This window comes from Aedes aegypti, chromosome 2 (genome assembly GCF_002204515.2).
Source record: "Aedes aegypti strain LVP_AGWG chromosome 2, AaegL5.0 Primary Assembly, whole genome shotgun sequence".
In the NCBI taxonomy this organism is placed as follows: Eukaryota; Metazoa; Arthropoda; class Insecta; order Diptera; family Culicidae; genus Aedes; species Aedes aegypti.
Window position 1 is genome coordinate 96063620 of NC_035108.1, and position 21547 is coordinate 96085166.

Genomic DNA, 21547 nt, shown 5'->3' on the forward strand with positions numbered 1-21547 from the left:
TTTTTGCACGGTACGCATCCCCCGTGCAAAAACAGAATCGGGTGTTCTTAACAACTTTGCCGAAGACGCCAACCTTCTAGCCCATCAGGTTCGTACGATATCCGTTGAATGGATGATACTGCCAATTTTGATAGCCCAAGACAATCCGGAGGAACTCCGGAACAACCTCGAACATATTCCCAACTTCTCCAGACAATAAACTAGAAGAGTTTTTCGGTAAATTCGGTATATTTGAACAAAATCAATCATGAAGCAAAAAAGTTATGCACATTTGAGTGTGTATATATTGGCTAGATGAATGTTAATCAAGAAATGCAAAAGTTTCCAGCGTGCTGCACATATTACTACAATTATGGACCCTTTTACTCTCACGTGAATGAAAGTGATCGTGACATTGATATTGCCATGGCGACATGCTGTTGACTGAGACAACATCTGGATTTCAAGGTCATTATCAACCTTAGGCAAATGAGTCAAACGCAGCATGTAAGTCGCGCGTAGTCTTATGCGTGACTACGGTAAACACTCGGAAAGCGCGACACATATTCCTTTCAGTGCTCTCTAACAATCTACTAAGTATAACGCATTTTTGGCAAACAATTTCTTGTGTTTTGAAAGCTCTACAATAAAACCGTTTTGCGTTCATTCACGCACATTTTGTGATAGCACTTTTTGTGGAACGACTGCATAGTGGTTATTATGAATGCGTGAGAATGCGCTGGAACAAGTTTAGCTCTTTATGCCGCCGTCTGATACCGTTCTACACTCTATCTCTAGTAGAGTCAAACAAAAATATGCACACTCGATAATTGCGTTGTGGGCAACGATAATTTCATCTAATCCAGTGATTCCCAACCTTTTTGAAGCGGCGGCTGCCTTCCAAGTTCTACAAACATCGCGTGGAACTTCAAGAATAAATGTTCTTGAATTCAAACTTCGTGATTCAATTTTTAAGCATCAGATGAATTCAATACAAGGGCCTTCCTTAGCCGAGTGGTTAGCGTCCGCGGCTACAAAGCAAAGTCATGCTGAAGGTGTCTGGGTTCGATTCCCGGTCGGCCCAGGATCTTTTCGTAATGGAAATTTCCTTGACTTCTCTGGGCATATAGAGTATCATCGTACCTGCCAAGCGATATACGAATGCGAAAATGGCAACCTTGGCAAAAAAGCTCTCAGTTACTAACTGTGGAAGTGCTCATAAGAAGACTAAGCTGGGAAGCAGGCTCTGTCCCAGTGAGGACTTAAATGCCAAGAAGAAGAATCCAGCTTTTTACTCTGACTATAAAACTGAGAGGGGTGAATCGATTTTGACATTTCTTGGATACACATTTTATACCATGATCTTTGTAGGCAATGCCTTCTTAATGTTGATCGATCTGTCAATATTTTTCACTTTATTTGTTTTGGAATTTCTAATTTCCTTGTATTTATTGGATCAATGATTAATCTTTTTTTTAGTAACCATTTCAGGAATCAGGCACTGGAGAACCTTTATTGTCGGCGCAGTAAAAAGTTAGAAATGGTTCCTCGCCGAAGTTGGATTTATCTCAGATCTAGTGCGAGATACCTAACTTCGGAAGTTGTGCATTCGATTCGCATCTGGATGAGTTCGAATACGCCCTACTTCCGAAGTAGGGTATCTTGCATGGATTCCGAGAAATATTCAACTTAGGCGAAATGCATTTTCTAACAATTGGCCGAACTTAAAATATCTACCGTGGTGAATCAAAATCCGGACGGTACCAATATCCGGACACTCTGATAGTATTTAGCAAATTAAATATAAAATTAAACAGTAAATGTTGGTTTGTAATTTATATTCATAGCTTCCAATATTGCTCTTCCTTTTTTATGCATAGTTTCATCTAGTAATCCTTTGCAATAAAATATTAAAAATAAAAACAAAGAGGCCGCACCAGTTGAACGTCGTTCCTCCAAAGCAACAAATCCAATAGTGAAGTTTTCGCCAAGAACGTCAGCTACTTTCAACTTACGATGAAGTTACTCAATCATGCAATTATAATAATGTACGTCTCTGAAAAGTGTTTGGAATAATAGTGTTGAAGTATAGTGCACGAAAGAGTGGGAAAACTTGTGCAACTAAGCCTGTGCGGTGTGAAACTAGGCTGCCTCGAACGCTGTCCGGATTTATAGCCTAGTGATCATTAGTCCGGACGCATCGAAAAACCTTATATTTATTGAGCTTTTGGAAAATATTATAATGTGAATTGGTGCAAAACTGTAACAAAAAGTGTAACAAGTTACCAGATAATGGATTTGCGCAAGAAAGGTATTAATATTGAGAATCATTTCAGTGAACCTAAACTGGAGGCTGTTGGCACGGGTTGCAGGTAAAACTATAGTAATTTTCCTCAACGTTTTGGCCTTTCATATATTTTTAAGCATATGAATGCATCGAATTCTATTGTATTGAAGATTTTAGGTTTGAGTTATGTGTCTTTTATTAGTTTTTCATATGTTTTGTCTACCCACACGCTTCTGTCCGGATTACGATTCAAAAACGTCCGGCATTTGGGTGCATGTGTCCGGATTTAAGAACACGACATGCTTCAGTAATTTAACGTTTAACATGTTATACCGTGGTGAATCAAAATCCGGACAGTATCAATATCCGGACACCCCAGTGAAATTCATTGATTAAATGTAAAATATAATATTATTATGACATACTTCCAACATTTCCCAACATATTATTATGAATTACAATCTAGTTACCATTGCTGATAATTATAAAAAAATAATAACAACCAGCTGCTTCAGAAAGACGTCATTTTAATGTAGTGTAAGTTTTTTCTGGTGACAGTGTCGCGAGTTCACCACAAGTTTTAGTTTGCGATAATGTGTGGAAAATTGTAATATTTAGCAAGCTTTCCAATGCAATTGTTCACAGAAAGGTAGTTTTACAGTTCTAAAACTCAGAAGTAGTGAAATATGGTGTCAATATGCATTTTACAGCGTGAACAAAGACTGTCCGGGAAGCCACGCAAGTGTCTTTGAATCCGGACATCATTCTAAAGCCTTGCTATTTATCCATGTAAGTGACTATTTTGAAAGTGAAACTGAAGAAACTTGATAATATCATCATAAGGAATGTGCTTAGTGTTCAAAATACCTTTTATGTGGAAAAAAACTCAAAATTTTGGCTGTAGTTTGAACCACTATCGGCTGGTTGGATATATCTGAGCTGCACTTGAGGTAAACTATGCATTTACATGAGTGTTTTTCATTATGCTATGCCTCATAGACCACAAGAGGGTATGGAAATCTTATAAATGTGAAAATAAGTTCGATGAAGGATATAAACCAGAATATCTCCCATTATATAACAACTGTCCGGATTTTGATTCCAAAGTGTCCGGATTTAAAAACAAAGGCTTCAGGTGTCCGGATTTAAGGACAAGACATGCCTTTGTATTTTAATGATTTTCATAGCATAATTGTGATTTTTACCATTAAATTATTTTTCAACACAATAACCTGGTTTAAAACTGAAGTTAACATAAGGTGACTTCATTTAAATCCAAAGCAAACATCTTAATATTGAAGTTTAAACAATTGTCCCTGCTTAAGCGTCCGGCTATTGATGCAGCACGGTATTTGTATTTTTAACTATATTTTTGGTCCATGATACAAAGTTTAGACGGTATCACGGTACCGTTATGAATCAAAATCCGGACGGGACCAATATCCGGACACTCAATCGGTACATATTGATTTAAGGATGAAATTTAACAAAAATCTGGTTATATTTGCTCGTATCCCTAAATGTAAACTAATTTAATCATTTTACAATAATTTGCCATCTAGTAAGCTTTGCTTTAAAAATATTAAAAATAAAAACAAATTCTCAACAGTTATGCATTTTTCCTGCGTCGTTCAAGTGCTTGTTGTGAAGTTTCCGATAAACTTTTCAGAATTGATTCATTCGCGAAAGTGTGAATAAATATATTTGTTTTACTGTTTGTGTGGTTCAAAATAGTGAATGTTATGATAGATTGTAAACTATATTGCGAGAAAAAAGTGATCTGGTGTAAACAATAAATAATTCAAAAGCAAAAAAACGCTGTCCGGATTTGTGAGCCAGTGGTTCTCTAGCCGGACACAAATTGATATCGCAATATATTTGCTGTGTTAAATACTTTTTGTGAAGCATATTAGAGGAAAACTGAAAGCTATGGTGACTATCAATATAATCGAAGATAAAGAAATTATTTTGCGCAGAAAAACTGCTTCAAATCAAGATTCTTTCAGTAGCGCTGCAACATATTCTTAGCATCGAACCACAAACAAGGAATGGAGGTTAAAAGTGTTATAAACATAAAGTTGTCCATTGTAATATATTACAATGCAAACGTATGTATAACGTTATCGGGATAGCTATTTTCAAATTGATTCTAATGCATTTAATAAAGATATGGTCAGTTTAAATTAAGATGTCCGGATTTTGATTCATTAGTGTCCGGCATATTGATTCATGTGTCCGGGTTTAAGGACAAGACATGCTTTTTCACGATTTACATACTATTTTGTTAATTTTTACTTAAATATTCTTCTTTTTTACGAAGATATGAGCATAAACTAATTGTATGAAAATCAATGAAATATGGTTATGAATATGCTGCAGAAAACTTCATTTTGAAGGTTGATGCCCACTTGGATATAGCTCTGGATAATATTTACATGATTGGGAATACAAACATGAGTGATAATGTTTTCCGGAACCAGTTTTACTAAAATGGTCATATTTCTGAAGATTTCCAACCAATCCTAATGCGTCCGGCGGCATTCAACTTCCTATTAGTTCTAGTTTCTAGGAAAATTGTAAACATCTATCTAACTTTACACCGCAGAAAAATACAAGCGACAGAAAAAATGACATTTGGACATGATCTCGGAAAATTCGGAACATCTTCGGTGCCCAGTGGCCAATATGCATGACCGAGCAAGTTCCTAAAATAAAACAAAATTTGCCGTCGACTGCTTCCGGATGCATTCAATTTCATCAATTTTTCATAAAGTTATAAGCATTTGAATTTAGGCAAAATTTTTCCTATCTCAATAATTTTGCCTATCCCCTGTAGAGCGGTTCCACAGAAAATGACGACTTTTTCCCAAATTTAATTTTTATATTTTTTGATTTGGATGAAATTTTGCACATGCTTTCTTTATGCCCAAAAATGCCTTTTTGCATCATCGGCTCGCCATTTTGACTCTAGCCTTACTTTTGAGAAGGGCCTAATAAAAAAATCCTTAATAATTTTCAAAAAATTATAACTTAGAAACGGTTTGTCCGATCAGTTTGGTGTCTTCCGCAATGTTTTAGGTTATTGTTGGGACTATCTGAAAAAAATATACACTGTAAAAAAAATGTTGTAATTTTTTATATATCGAAAATAAAGCTTACAAATCAATTTTCTCAAAAATCGTATTTTTGATTTTTTTTATATTTTTTTATATGTTAAAGTAGACAAAAAATGAAGTCTTTTGCACAGTGGGTCAAGATGGAGAAATCATGGACAAAAAAGTTATGATTTTTTAAAAAAAGGTGAATTTTTGAAAATGGTTATAATAAACTTTTTAAATATTCTTTAACTCGATTTTATGAAAGTACGCAAAATTTACAACAAAAAAGGTATACGGAAAAATTAGGCTAACTTTTACCGTCTTAAAGATACAGCGATTTTAATACAAAATTATGATATAATTTTCAATTTTCGGTCATAATATAACTTAGAAACGGTTTGTCCGATCAGTTTGGAGTCTTCCGCAAAGTTTTAGGTTATTGTTGGGACTATCTGGAAAAAAAATATACACTGTAAAAAAAAATGTTGTAATTTTTTATATATCGAAAATAAAGCTTAAAAATCAATTTTCTCAAAAATCGTATTTTTGATTTTTTTTATTTTTATTTATGTTAAAGTAGACAAAAAATGAAGGCCTTTGCACAGTGGGTCAAGATGGAGAATTCATGGGCAAAAAAGTTATGATTTTTAAAAAAAAAGGTGAATTTGTTGAAAATGGTCATAATAAACTAATAGCGTTAATATGGTGTGTTTTGACCGCTCAATACCTCACAGTGAGCAGTAAGTTGTGAGACGAATCTGGAAACTGATTGCGACGGAGTTGAAAACGATACGACGGATTGAGAATACGGCAAGATGCATTTTCTTTGCATTATTTCCAAAAAAGAGATCAAGATTTATCAAAATGTTATTGCACAATGCTAAAGCCGTTTTGAGAAAGAATTGTTTGGCATCGGTTTGTATCAGCATCATTCACTGCAATACTGGGAAAACTGCAGTTCTCACTGATCAATGCTTAATACGATTGATACTAGCACATCACCCTACGCATGTTGACAAAAAAATCTGAGGACGATAAAACTCGAAAGAACCTCCAATTAAATAAAGAAGGGTGCATATTAGATGGCAAGTTCGTTAACCACCCTGAAACGTATAAAGTTACAACAATTATGAGTATCAAAAACTTTTCGGGGAAGTGGGCTTATCGGGGAACGGGATATTTGGAGAACATGAACGAAGGGTAAATTTTCCTAATATGCTTCAGTTTATTCAAGACCATATGATCAAAGACAAATTAAAGACCTTCATGTCCCTTGCAGTTGCCCAATATTTTATGGCTCATAAGGTAATTTAGAATGCCGTGAAAAGTGTACTGCGATCTGTCAAACTTGGGTACCTTTTGCACTGCCTTTTGCACCAAATGCAGTACTAGAAGTGACACTCAATCTGAGCCCGAGTAGAACGAAAAAGTTGAGAAAAGTGTCATTTTGTATCAATTGACTCCAAAACAAGCCTGATGTCTACAGAAAGATTCAATGGAAATGTGAAAACGAATGTCATCTTAAGAAATTCTTGGTTTCAGACTAATTATGCCAAACGACTTTATGCTAAATGACCATTATGCCAAACGACTTTATGTCGAACGGCTTTATGCCAAACCACTTTATGCCAAATGACCTACCACCACGTAAACTATATGATTTCTTGAAGAAAAACTTGTAGTGACACATTAATGTAATGTTTTTTTTTTCTGAGGAAATTGTTACTAGAATATCGTTTAATATTTATGTAAGGTACCGTGGGGCAAGTGGGTAATGGAATTCGCATAGTTGAGATTCTTAAAATTCTAGAGACTTTAAATTGAAACAAATGAGGTCGTGTATATTTTTTAGCTTGACTCCCACCAAATATAAGCAGCATGCTGAAATTGATTCTTATGAAAAATTAAAGAAAAAAATACAGAAAAAGTTTTTGAAAATGTCTCCTTACTTTTCACTTGCCCCAAAAGTGGGGCAAGTGAAAAGTTTACCGTTTTGAACAATAATTTCAAAAACAAACAGTTATATTCACGATTTCTATTAGCTTTAACATTTGTTAAGAATTCCCAATGAACAATAACATAAGTAATATGTAAACAAACAAAATGTTATTCTTTTCACGTTAATTTTCTTCTCTTCAGTTATGTTAGTTGAAATGATTCGACAACATTATAACTGCAACATTTCCAATGTTAGTTCTTACATTATAGGACAGCAAATGCATTTCTGCTCGGTAGAATTTCCATCGCTCGTTATTTGTTTTTGAGAAAGTCGAATATGACGTCGGATAACTCTTCGGGAGAAATCAAACTGAATCCTTCAATAACGTAGTTAGAATCTTTTTTATGTGGATAGACCTACACCCCATTTTTATGTTTTGAACTAGCTTACATAGACATTCCACGAGATTTCCGTGTGTTCTCTAATATTGCAACTTTTCAGTCAACGTCTTCCTTTTAATTGGCTGCCCGAAGTAGACATATTAATATTGTAATGTTTAGCAACATCTTTTAGAGAAGTTCCACGATTTCTAATAGCTTTGAACGCTTGAGTATAGTGTTTCTTGAATTATCAGCACGTTATGTTTTTCTATGATAATTGCGAACCATGTTTACTTATGGCTACTTAAAGAGAAAACTCAAATTCAATCTTTAATGATAAACTTTTCACTTGCCCCACCTGATAAGAAAATTGACGGTGTTTAAATTTAGTTATTTTTAGGTCTACGTCGAATTAATTCTAAAACTTTTTTTATTGCAGTTTGAAACTGTCACAGAGGACAACTAAGAAGTGGTACAGGAAATTATTTTCCGCAACATTTTTCCACTGAAAATATTAGAATAAGATTGTACGCCGCCAACTTGTTACGGAGTAACAGTTGACAGGTTAACAATTTTTCGCACTATTATGCAAAAATGGCTGAAAAATTTCAGAAATCTCCTACCTATCGTAATGTTCTCAATGGCCTCAAAGGTTTACGCATGAGTTGAAAACATTAATTCACATATTCAGTAAAATATATCAATTGTTTTCACTTACCCCATTTACCCACTTACCCCGCGGTACCTTAGTAGTTAAGATGGGATTAGCTAGATACACATTTTAGTATTGGAGGAAAATTTCCCTAATATGATTAGGCCAATGTACGTTGTTGCTCTTGAGTTTGATGTTGACCACGAAAACATGGCTGCCTAGCACCGGGTTGGTACGAGTGCATTAAAAGGAAAGTGGAGAGAGTGGAGTTAACCTCAACAGTTTCTTTTCGTTACAGCGAGCGAGTAACGGCGCTTTAGCCTAGGCTTCCAAGCCAGGACATAAGGAAGAAATACCTTTGTCCCATCCCTGGAAAAGAGCACCAACAACAATGGAGTGTGCATAAACTTTCTTAGCAACGCCACTCCCAACGATTTAAACTTGTCCCCTGATATGAGACGGTTGGTACGGTTGTCCCCGTTTCTTCCTTAATAAAATTCAAAAATTTACGTCCATCATACTATTCACAAGTGGATAATCTGATCGCTGTAAACTTTTGAGTTATCTTCAAAACCAAGTCTGCACAGTGGACCTGGCCATTTTAGTGATTGTATCATATCTCTGATATGCTGCAAATATTAAGAATTGGCAAATAAGAAGAAATTACAGTATTTCCAGGATGCTCTTCAATATTGACTGTGTAAGCGCTTAGATTAGATTAGTAGGGGGTCATGCACAAATTACGTCACGCTCCAAGGGGGGGAGGGGGTCGAGCCAAGCGTGACAAGCCTTACAAAATTTTCGGAGGACTCATACAAAAAGTGTGACAAAGGGGGGGGGGGGGGGTCGAAAAAGTTAAAATTTAGTGTGACATTATTTGTGTACCATCCCTAGTAAAAATGGGCATTTATAAGTGGCAGATCACGTAAAATTTTAAAGGCTGGTTTCGAGAAATGTACGCGACGATAGAACTTCAATTATTAGAAGTATGTTGAAATACAAAACAATACTGAAAACCCTCATTCATTTGAAATGGCTTTGCGGCTCTCTTGATAATTCGTCACCGCTTCCTAGGGGTCCGCGCAACACTGGTTGGGAAACCCTGATCTAATCCTAATACGTTATGAATTGATTTGGAGTTCCTGCGTGGATGTTACGAACCAACTAATGTTTTTCACGTTTCACTTCCAGGCCCGTCCTCCTATTGTTCACCGATGACGAATGGTTTGCTCAGCTGTACAAACCGTTTCACACCAGCAGCGCCGGGTATTTCTACGGCGTACTCGCCGGAATGGTGTATCACCGGGTCAAACCATCCGGGGATGAGTTCATCAACCGGAAGGTCCTCTACCGAAATTCTCGTGAGTTCCAGATGTTGATCGTTTGTTCTTTCGGTTTCAGATGTTCAAGGCAGTGAAAATTATTGCCTTGCTGGTGGTGATCATATGCTACGTTCCATCGTATCTGATCTACGATATCGATTGGAAGGAGTATTTCTGGATGCCCTTCTATGGGTCCATTGCTAAAAACTGTTGGGGCTTCCTGTGTGCAGTCACATTCATAGATTTAGCATTCAACAAGAAAAGTGAGTAGAAATTAATCAAACTGACATATATTACAAATGAACCTGTGAGAATGTGTCTTACAGATCGCCTGAGATCTCTGCTGGAGAGCCGATCCATACTACCCTTAGGCAAGCTGACGTACAGTGTCTATCACAGCCACTACTTGATACTGATGGCAATTTCCAGCGCCATACGTGCACCGCTGGCAAATGACGTTTTTACGCCGGTAAGATTTAACAAGGCATAAATTAAAAATTTTCCACACGCTGCGTAGCCCAGTAGGGTGTCCCAGAAAGAAAAATCAATGTTCTAAAAACCATGGTTCTTGACCCTAGAATGAAAGATATGATGATTTATAGTACTTGTGTAGAACACATGAACTTCTAATAAAACCAATCGAGTCTGGTACACGACACTTAAGATGAACTTGAGGTCGAAATGCACGTTTCTGTCAAAAGATACAAACATACATAAGCTTTAGATTTAATTTATAACAACACCTAAATTCAATTACAGGTTTTTAAAAGTTTTGTAAACATAAAAAGTATTATTTTCATAAACTAATACCGCGCCAATTCCCCCCAACAAAATAAAAATAAAAAATAAAAATAAAACATTGGAAAAATTGAAAAAACTTCGAAAACATTGAAACAAAACTTCAAAATAAGACAATTTTCATCAACAATTATGTTTTGTATATATTGATCCGGCGGATCCTCTAAGCAGTTTTTTAAAAGTTGATTTGTTCTACAAAAATATAAATAACCATATCTTTCGTTCTGGGGTTAAGCTCCGTGATATTTTGGACATTGATTTTTATGGGACACCCTACTACCCAATGCATAACTCGAACAAGCTCTGGTTACATCAATTATATAATAATTCTAATCGCGTCCCGCATTAACATCCATATTTTCATTGTAGATTTCGTTCACGGTGCTAGCGCTAATACTGTCGTACGGACTCGGGCTGATCGTCTTCCTGTTGGTGGAGCAACCGGCTGCCAATTTGCTAACTGGTAAGACCAACTACATCGAGTTCATAGCGGAGCAGCTGATGCAGGCGGCAAGGCGGTGTTTCAAGAAAATTAATAAAAAATGTTTTTAATATCCAGTTTGAAAGTAAGAGGTTCGATTCAGTCTTCCGAGCGTGAGAATCACAGATCCAGAATTCAATGAGCACGTATAGTTTATTGTTTTAGCATTCACTACAAGACATTGTTGCAAACATTTGAATATGAAAATGGAATGTATCATTTACATAGAAAAAATAATCGATTTGCTCCTGTCATAAAATATGATTGAACAATAATTTATAGCTGATTTAGTTAACTTAAACATTCCTGTGAGAAAACAGTTCCAGGCTTATTTTAGCGTAGGCAAATGTGGTTGTCGCTAAGGCCGAGTGAATTAGGAGGAATAAATTGATTAAATTGATGTTATAGTATTGATTTTACCAATAACTTACACAAACAGTATTTTGAGCATTTGAAATGTCAGTACAAAAAAATTAAAAGCAACACACCCTTTAAAAAATCTAGTATTCTTAGCATTTGGGGCATACGGTGTTTTCAAATGTTGATATAGAATTACATTCGTCGAGCTGATTTTCGTTCCATTAGCTTTTAGAACACCGAGTAAAAATGAATATACCGTCATGGCCAGAGGCTAATAGTCAAGGCTGTACTCTTTTACGTAGTCGTTTTACGTACTCTTTGTAGAATCTTAAAAAATAGAATAAAAAGACTAGATTTGAGTTTTGTAGCAATCCCTAATTGCTTATCGCAAAACTCAAATCTACTGTCAAAGCAATTTTCATCATGGTTGTAATTTTATCAATTTTGAAACCTACTTTTGAAATTGCAAGCAGTTACCTCTCATTGCTCAGTCCCCGTGGACGAAATATTTAAATCTTACAAGGCTATGAATTTCTTGTACTGATCTTGAGATCCTAATATTTTATATCGTATTACCGTAAATCGGGGTATTTTTGCTTATGCGGAATAGTTTGCAGAATGTGGAACCCACATACTTAATTTTAAAAAAGAAACGAATGCAAAAGTGAAGAGTATTAGGATGATACATCATATCTCAGCAGTTTTTGTTGGAATCGAAAATATTTGGAACCTTATATTCAAATATCAAACATTTCAGAGACTTAAGCATTTTTTAAAGATTTTCAAACAACCTATTTTGCAATCACTACCCAAGTAACCACTAGCACGCTAATAAAGTCATTTTACCTAATGGTTGACTGGTATAATAGTCGTTTGGTATAATTAATCTAGAACTAGGAATTTCGTTCCCATGTTTCTCTTGAATTTCTCAGACGATTTCGAGTATACTCTGAAACTATTTGGTAGAAAAAAGGACACTATCTAATAATTCCTTTTTTCAATAAATTAACATAGGCTCCGTATGAAGTATATAGTGTGATAGTAGACATTGAGGAGAATGTTGCAATTAATATTTTACTTTTTGACCAGAGGATTATCTTCGCTACTTCTCCACGTTGTGCTGCTGCCACAACTATTGGAACCGTTGCTTCTAATGCTAATATGTATCATTAAATAACCCTTCTTTCAAACATAGATCATTCTTTCGAGCTTTGCAAGTACAGCTGATTCTCAGATACTAAAGATGAACCCCCACTAGCATTGAAACACGATAAAAAGAAATATGGCAATGTAAACCTTCTTAGGAGCAGTATCAATATCTAATTATGGCATTCATATATGGTATTTTAATCTGGTAATTTGAAATTTTCTTATATGTCAAACAACCACTATGCTGAACGATCTTTATGCCAAATGACCTTATGCTAAACGGCCTTATGCCGAACGACTTTATGACAAACGGGATAGTCATTTTGATTCTCACTAATAGCGCACCAATATTAATGTAATCTACAAACGGTAAAAAACTAAGCAAGATGCTATCAATAGTTCTAAAAAAAAGATAAATTAAAAGTTCCGCCTAACCCAGATTTGAACCTTCAAACTTTGGAGTGCAAGTCTTGTATCTTACCTCGACACCAACTCGCATTTGTTAAAAGGGGTTGAATTGATCTCAATAAATTTCTACAGCGAGCTGACAATGATTGCTTTCATACAACAGACATGAAGTTTAAAATCAACGACTTTTCACATCAGAGTCTAGTGCTAAATAAAGTAGAGCAAATCCAAAGATAGAATTCTTCAAGTCATGGTGATTGGTGTTTTGAATTGAATCTAGTGATCAATCCGTTCAATCGAACGTGCTGATTTTTTATCGTGCAGTCAATAAACGTTGTTCGGCTCAACTACACAGATAAAAATATTTAAATTTCATGGTTGTGTAAACTGAAAAATATAGTAAAAATAAACTAAATTCATCTGTTTTTATAGCATCAATTTTAATTTTCAGCTATAGTTGCTTGAATTTTACATGATCGTATAAATCTAAAAAGCATTCGATTGAAAAATAAAAGATTGATCGTTGACATTTCAGTTAACCTTGATCCTCCAAATATGCGCATGAAAATAAAGTTAAATTTACAACATTTTTAGCTGTGTACAGCGGGGATTCGCTGGTTGGAACACGACTGACTTCCATCTATCGAATCCGACCCGTTAGTTGGAACGATTGACAGCTGGTGAAAATGCTCCACACTAACGCATCTGAAGAGCAAATCGTCACGAATCGCACATATACATACGCATTTGTTCTATATATGGAGACTTCAATGCGACGGTACTCAGACGTCAAAGTCAGTTTGACATTTTCTGTCGACATTTGAGTGCTTTTTAGTTGGAATATTTTCCAACCAGCGAACATCCAGCGTAAATGATCTTTAGACTTTCCAAATCCGGGAACATTTCCCGGAATTCCCGTTTCCCGAGAAATGATTTTCTCTTCCCGGGAATTTTGTATTTTCCGGATAGTTCTATTAAACAAAGAATTGACCATCTATTCTCAAACAAAAACCATCATATCATTCTAACCAATGACCTCACTAGATCCCTAGCTATATTTCGATGTTTACATGTTGTTATTCGTGATCAGATAGTTCTTGCTAAAATGGATATCATTTTGACGATAGGGGAAGGGGTGGTAAAATGATCACCTTTAGGAAATCATCGAGTTTCTAATAGAAAAACGAGGAATTTGTATAGTTCTATCCCACTACATCATAAATAGGGATGCTATCTATAGCAGCGACATGAATTCATACTAAAATAGCTGAATTTTCACATACTTTTGGCGCTAGCAAAAAACTATGTAAATGTTTATTTTACCTGCACTATGTGGGTAAAATGAACAGCTGTTGGTGGTAAAAGAACATCATGCAAACATCGTGAGCGAAACAAAAATTTCTGGAAATTTTTATTGCCTTATCGAAAATATATCCATTAATGATTGTAACCCATTCAAAAAGAATTCTAAAAGTGTCAGATTTGACATCATATGACAACGATGTTCACCTCACTGAAAAACCTTAAGTCTTTCGAGCTAAAAGTTACGTCAGTTCTAATTTTCACACGTGGTTTACTAAAACCTTAGTTTTCGTTAATGTTTTCACTTTAATTGACTTAGGTATCAACTTGAACACTCCGATTTATGCTCTAAATCGTTCGTGCGTGATGAAAATTCATCGAACTTTGTTTATTTCTCGGTAATAGGCACGGTGTTCATTTTACCACCACTTCCCCTATGTTTTTCCAATGAAGGATTTCGAGGAATCTTTTCCATGAATTGAGTAGGCTTATAGGTATATTCATGAATGTAACCGTCACAGTTCACGGTGTGCTGGAACACACATATTATCGAACTTGCATGAACCTCCGATCTTTTTTCACTAAAAGTTAACCTTGATAGTCAAGAAAAGCTTGCGGAGTATTAAAAAATCTTTCATCGGCAAAAATTTGAAAAAAGTCGATTTTTGTATTTTTACCCTTCTCCCATATATGAGTTCATAGGGGAATATTAGAGTTACACTAATTTTGATGCATTGCAGTAACTCAAAGACTTATTTAATATATCTAGATCACGAATCGATTACAAGACGTTTCAAATTGATCATAATTTATACCTACATTCACACAATGTGACCAGCCCATGGTGGTATGCCGTTTATTAAAGACATCGCATTTTTACATAAATTTATTAAGGTAAACATACTACAACTTATCAAGTTTCAATCAATGTTTCCTATTCTACTGAATAATTGAAATCATTGGAGTTCGTTATTGAACATAAAGCTTTTTTAAGATAACAGACAATTGTTTAATTACATGCAATTATTAAAATAAATCGCCATACAATTATATAGGGCAATGTACTATTTCAATTTTGTATGGTATGTTCACTCTAGCTGATCTTGTTATTCACATTTGTTTTGATTGAAAGATGGAGGAAGATTTTACGCAAACCTGTATACGGTATGTCTACATCCAAAACTAGAACGCATACAAATATTGTAAAATATCGTAACATATACAGGGTTTATACATAAAATGTAAGATGTGAAAATAAAAAAAAAATATGATAGTCTTATACTGCCCATAAAAGCATAACTGTCCCATATGGATTTTCGAACCAACACCTTTCTTCGTCGCCACATTCATGTTTTTATGTGTACTTTACTATGCATATAAAATTTAACACACTTTGTTCGGAAAAGTTGCGGAAAAATATGAAGCGTGTGCAGTCCCATATTGAAAAATAAAGGCATAACACTCTCCATATAGACTTTCAATGCGAATAACAATTGCAAAACGTGCGTTGCGCAAGATTATATTTTTTGCTGATCAATAGAAGCAAAATGAGTTATGTGTGCGGTGGTGCTAAATAAATATGGCATGCAGAAATGCACTAGAAAATTATGAACATTTAGATGGGAAGACGAAACTCAAACTTTGAGCGCAATTTTCTCGATGCCTAACATTTCCATATGGGACAGTTATGCCTTTATGGGCAGTATATTCCTTGTATGAGTAACAATATTATATAATATTTGAAAAGTTGTCATGCCGACTTATATTGAAATCTTGCAGCCGCTGGTTGGGTGCGTTTGCTAAAACCTCACATCATTAACGTATCCTTAGTTACCTTCACATACTTAAGCTTAATACATACCATAAAACGGGGTAACTTTGATAGTTTTTTGAGAGAAAATCGAAATATTTTATTTGTAAAACAAGCACTGATTTGTTAGTTATCGATTGTACATGAAACATTGCATAACGGTTCGATCTTAATGAATCTATAGTTTTTCATATAATCGAAAGTCAGTTTTTTAGTAATGGGGTAACATTGATAATGAGTAGATAAGCACATGAAAATCCAAACCAAACTATTGTTTGACATCATCACAGTTTGAATTGGATTGGAGAATGTTAATAGAGAAACTGGATTAGATTTTATCAATTAAAGTACAGAATTTATTGAACAAAAAACATCTTTAAAAAGGTTTTCAGTCAAAACAAACATGATAAACACCATTATTAGTTGATAATAATGGGTATAAAAATATATCTCTGAATAGATATCTATCGATAATCATGTTTCGACATTGAATTCACCATAAATCAATCATTTTTGGAACATGAATGAGTATAAATCGACTGAATCCCGTAAAGTACATGAGGCGTTGCATACCTCTAGGTTTTTAATGTTATATGGGAATTTGTGACTTTGATTACAAAAATGATTCCAAATTGTAAAACTGTTTTTCGCTATGAGGTTTGATACCGGATTCATGTTCTACTATAGCTAGGCCATCAAACATACGTACCGAACTCATTATAGTTTCATGAAATAGTGATAGTAAAACAGATTGTTTGTGAGCGTTTTGAAAGTACCAAAATCTCATCATTTTTTAATATTCGAATATAAAGCCTCAAAAACTCTTGATTGGCACGAAAACAGCTCAGGGTGAAGTGTCACACTGATACTCCTTAGTTTTGCATTCGTTTTGCTTAACTGAATAACATAATTTTTGTTTAGTACGTTGCGGATCCCGCACTATCAAAGTTACCCGCATTTTCAAAGATACCTCGTTTTGCGATACTAAAATGTTTGTGTCCATGTTGGTTATTGAAATTTTTGTGTCTATTTCGCAAAATGTGCCCTCCATAAGTGCGAAGTCATGAATAAAAGGGCTAGATTACGTTGGATCGATTTGTTACCGTCGCCACATTTATCCGAAGTAATCCAGCCCTTTTACTCAAAATCAGGCACTCACTTCAAACCCCAAATATAATGTGTGCATTGCATATGAGTAGATTAGTGACTGCACAAAACTTGTATCATGATGAGCTTGAGACCACCTTAAGGCTATATAAGCCATTTACTGTTAATCATGTTATAGTGAACCCGCTTTCAAAACTTTTGCGCGTATAAGCACATGAATACAGCCTATACTGCCATGTGTATCAATTTCTGGGAATTCCTATTCTGATTAGAAAACTATACCGCATACGTAAAATATTACTGATTTGATTCAGAAAGAAGAAAACAAAGCGTTCGTATGAGCTTTTCTGAAGTGAAAAGTGAAATTTCCATTATATAAAATACGGCATACCACCATGGGCTGGTCATATTGTGTTAGTGTATGTAGGAAATGATGCTTAAATCTAACAATTCATTCATGTTAAAGATATGTCAAATTGGTCATTAAGTCGTTAAAAGTCATCATATTAGTGTATCTCTAATATTCTTTTATGAACTCATATATGGAAAAAGGGTAAAAATACAAAAATCGTCTTTTTTCAATTATTTGCCGATGAAAGATTTTTTAATATTCAGCAAGCTTTTTTTGACTACCAAGGCTAACTTTAAGTGAAAAAAGATCGGAGGTTCATGCAAGTCCGATAATATGTGTGTTCCAGCACACCGTGAGTTGTCAACGTTAGACTCTGGTTGGTTTTTATTCTAGTGCAGGCCTGCCCAACCTTTTTGGCCCTTTTTTGGCTTAAATGGTTGCCGCGTTCTCAATAATAGTCCGATCGGAGATATTTGTACCTCAAATGAAAGCTTGATATTATATCTGCTCGATCCTTGTATAAAAATTCAAAGTTTTATTAAACTCTTCGTTACAGATGCATTTAGGTCAAAAAATTGGTCCGGCCCGCGGGCCGGATTGATTTAGTTTTCAAACAATTTAAAACGCAAAACCAAATGTTATCTTTTGAGCACGGCATACACCATATATCGTTAAATTATCAAATAGCAATGTGGAATGGAAACTATGTTTTCTGTTCTAAAAAATGACTGATATTGTTATTCAGTGATATTTTAAACTCTACCGAAGCTATTGAAATGTTGATACAAAATTTAAGCAAAAGACATTTATATGAACTACTTTCTAAAATTATATATTATTTGTGGATGGTTTCTCATTATTTGTTCGATCATGCGGTTTCTAGATAATTCCTTCAAGTGTCTGCAATAAAGTAAGCATTAATGTCGTAGTTATGGTAGTTTGGTGACTCAACTTCAAGTGTGACGCACATACTGTGATCTAGTTCGTTATCATACATTTGATCGGATATGTGTACTATAGTACGTAAACGATGGATTATGTTTGTACTTTCCCATCTGAACTGGAATCACTTATTCTAAGTCTCATATTGCGTCAAAATTGAACTTGTTCATAGCTGTTCAGGAAATCCGTTCACCGTAGGAGAAGCGTGAACACAGCTTCTTAGAGTTTATGAGGTGTGTAAACGATCGTAAACAGCTGTAAAATCGATAGCAATCAAATCGGACGTTTGCTTCAAATTACCCATGACTAATTTGATGGCTGTTAAATACATGCCTAGGAAACCCGATTCACCTCAGATATTTCCCCCCCGCAATCGCGATCCCCTGAGGAAAGCTCTCCGCGATCGTGCGTAGCGAAAAGTGTTAACAAACAACAGTTCACACTTTGCTGATGAACCCACAAGTGCAATGAATGAAGTCGCTTTTTTCGTGGTCGAAACACTGACCAAATGCGGTATAGTGACCTCAAGGGGACATTGCGATGCTTTTAAGAAATAATAAGCTTTGTTTGATTTTCTTGTCTTTCTTTACGAAACTGGAATCGAGGCTACCGCAATGACCAGTGATACGCACCACTGGCAATGCGTTGGAATGATTCACTGGTGATTTATCTGCCTCTCGTTGTTTTAGATTACCTACTTAAGTTAATCTAAACAAAGCCCAATGGAGGTGATTCCTCGCAGGATGCGTTCGTAACGCTTGTTGTACTAGCTGGAGGCGGTATTTCAAGGTGATTAAACGTATTATATAAGCAGCATTGTGTTTATTACTGGAATGGAAAATTTCCATACTGTTAAGTTTCTTAACCTTCCGTCGCAAAAATAAAATTAACATGGTATACAGGGGCCTTCCTTAGGTGTCTGGGTTCGATTCCCGGTTGGTCCAGGATCTTTTCGTAATGGACATTTCCTTGATTTCCCTGGGCATAGAGTATCATCGTACTTGCCACACGATATACAAATGCGAAAATGGCAACTGGCTCTCTGTTAATAACTGTGGAAGTGCTCATTGAGCACTAAGTTGAGAAGTAGTCCCAGTGCGGACGTAATGCCAAGAAGAAGGAGATGAAGATGGGATACAGATTTGGGGTCAATCCAAGTCCAAGTTGAAGATGATAAATTAAGACGAGTGAGAATTGTCAAAAGATATATGAAGATATTCCATAAGCATTATAAAACTGAATAGACAATTTGGTAGTTTAGATATCACTTAGCTTAACCACCGGTCCAGAATCTTTTCGTGAAGGTAATCTTCTCGACTTCCAGGGACATAGGGTATTTTCGTTCCTACCAAATGATTTACACTTGCTAATGGTCTATTGACCAAATGCAAATTTTGAAGTTTTTGCTCCCATATGCTTAAACGATGTCAATTATGATGAAAATGATCCTTCCAATTTGAAGTGATTCGAAATTTGGTTGTGCACACGCTATTTGAAGTTTATATGGAAATTACTATGGAAAAATCAAACCTTATGTGTTCAGTCCTCTAACTGGTCGTCATCATAATCTATGGAAAAGTGAACACACTCATCTCATGTGAAAACTTCGCAGCTTCAAGTTTGGCGAAGACCACATTTTGATGGGACGTAAGGATAATTTGTTATTATTGATAACAAAGTCTAAACCATGCTGAGATGATCATTCAAACTTTCAGAGTAACACTGTTTTTGGCTGTAGAACATAGTAGCCTGGATTACTTAGATCTATTCTTCCCACCAGGAGCACCACTGTTGCCTGCCGAACAGTTGGTGAAGCATGCTACATGCAAACCAACTTTATGATGATGAATAACGGTGGTAGGCCATTTGGCATAAAGTCATTTGGCATAAAGTCGTTTGGCATAATAGTCGTTTGGCATAATGGTCGTTTGGCATAATAGTCATTTGGCATAATGAGTCTGAAACCAAGAATTTCTTAAGATGACATTCGTTCTTACGTTTCTATTGAATCTTTCTGATGGCAGCAGGCTTGTTTTGGAATCAATTGACAGAAAATGAATATGCTCTTCTATAAACTAAAGCATATTAGAAAAGTTATTGTCAATAGTATTTTAATATTTATCCTGAAATTACCCTTCTTTCATATATTAATTCTTCCTTAGAGTTTCGCTATTGGAATAAATTTTTGCACTGAAGATTTTGATATATTTAGCACAAATTTACCCTTCTTTAAAATGTTTTTTTTTATTAATATGATGTAACCTTAATTATAGGTACAAAATACCCAAGTAACAATTCCACAGCAAGTTGGCATTCGTGTGGATTTATTAATATTTTATGACAGTTACGCGAATGCTATGATAGCTAGAGGCGACATTTAACGTTGCTAGAGGATTATATTTTGTAAGTCAGCTCTTAGTTGTTTTCAAAACCTTTCAGAGACAAACTATAAAGTCATAATGTTGTGGATACAAAACCAGGTTTATTGCAGCATATAATACCTCATTTTAACCACATATAGTGGCTGCATGACACTTATTTGTGACGGCTTTGATAAAAGATTGATATAATACACCTTGTTGTCATAAAAGCTGCTTTTAAACTGATTGACTTGCACTTGAATTTTGATAACTTATTTTATTTATACTTATTGAATCAGTATTTGGGCTCTTCAGATGCATTGCGGATGCATTGCGATGCATTGCAGACACTTATTCTTGGCAAAAAAACGACTAACTAATTTCCATTTTCATTGTTCCTGCGTATATTCTTCATAATGGCATTCCCAAACTGCAAACTTTGTTGAATGCTGCTTGGTTACCATTAAAAACGAAAAAAATCTGCATCATCTTCAATCACCATTTGTTATGGCAATTTTACATCCACTAATGCCGAATCATAACAATGTGCCCTTATTTGTGTATTTATGATGACAAAACAGCATTTGTCGATGACAAACAATCAATTATGGTTCCGCCATATTAATTTCACTCCGGTTGCCACAATTTCACATTTTCAAATCATATTATTTCCATGAATTCGCGCATTTCATGCTACAGTGTGATGATTAAACTGACTGAATATAGTTTAAAGCACAATTACTGCCCAATCAATCCAAGCAATGTTGAATATGTTTCATTCTTCACCTGGCGGTTTATTTTAGCAAATGCTAAATAACTCT

At 35.2% G+C, this 21547-nt stretch overlaps 1 protein-coding gene across 1 annotated transcript in view; it reads left to right on the plus strand.

The window, feature by feature from the left end:
* Window positions 1–11021, plus strand: part of LOC5566206 (nose resistant to fluoxetine protein 6) — a 39246-nt gene extending 28225 nt beyond the window's left edge. The window contains exons 7-10 of the mRNA XM_021841596.1: window positions 9527–9677; window positions 9737–9920; window positions 9984–10126; window positions 10825–11021. Coding sequence (XP_021697288.1) covers window positions 9527–9677; window positions 9737–9920; window positions 9984–10126; window positions 10825–11007 — 661 coding nt within the window. The 3' untranslated portion in view covers window positions 11008–11021. The remainder of the gene's footprint in view (window positions 1–9526; window positions 9678–9736; window positions 9921–9983; window positions 10127–10824) is intronic.
* Window positions 11022–21547: the final 10526 nt, after the last annotated feature.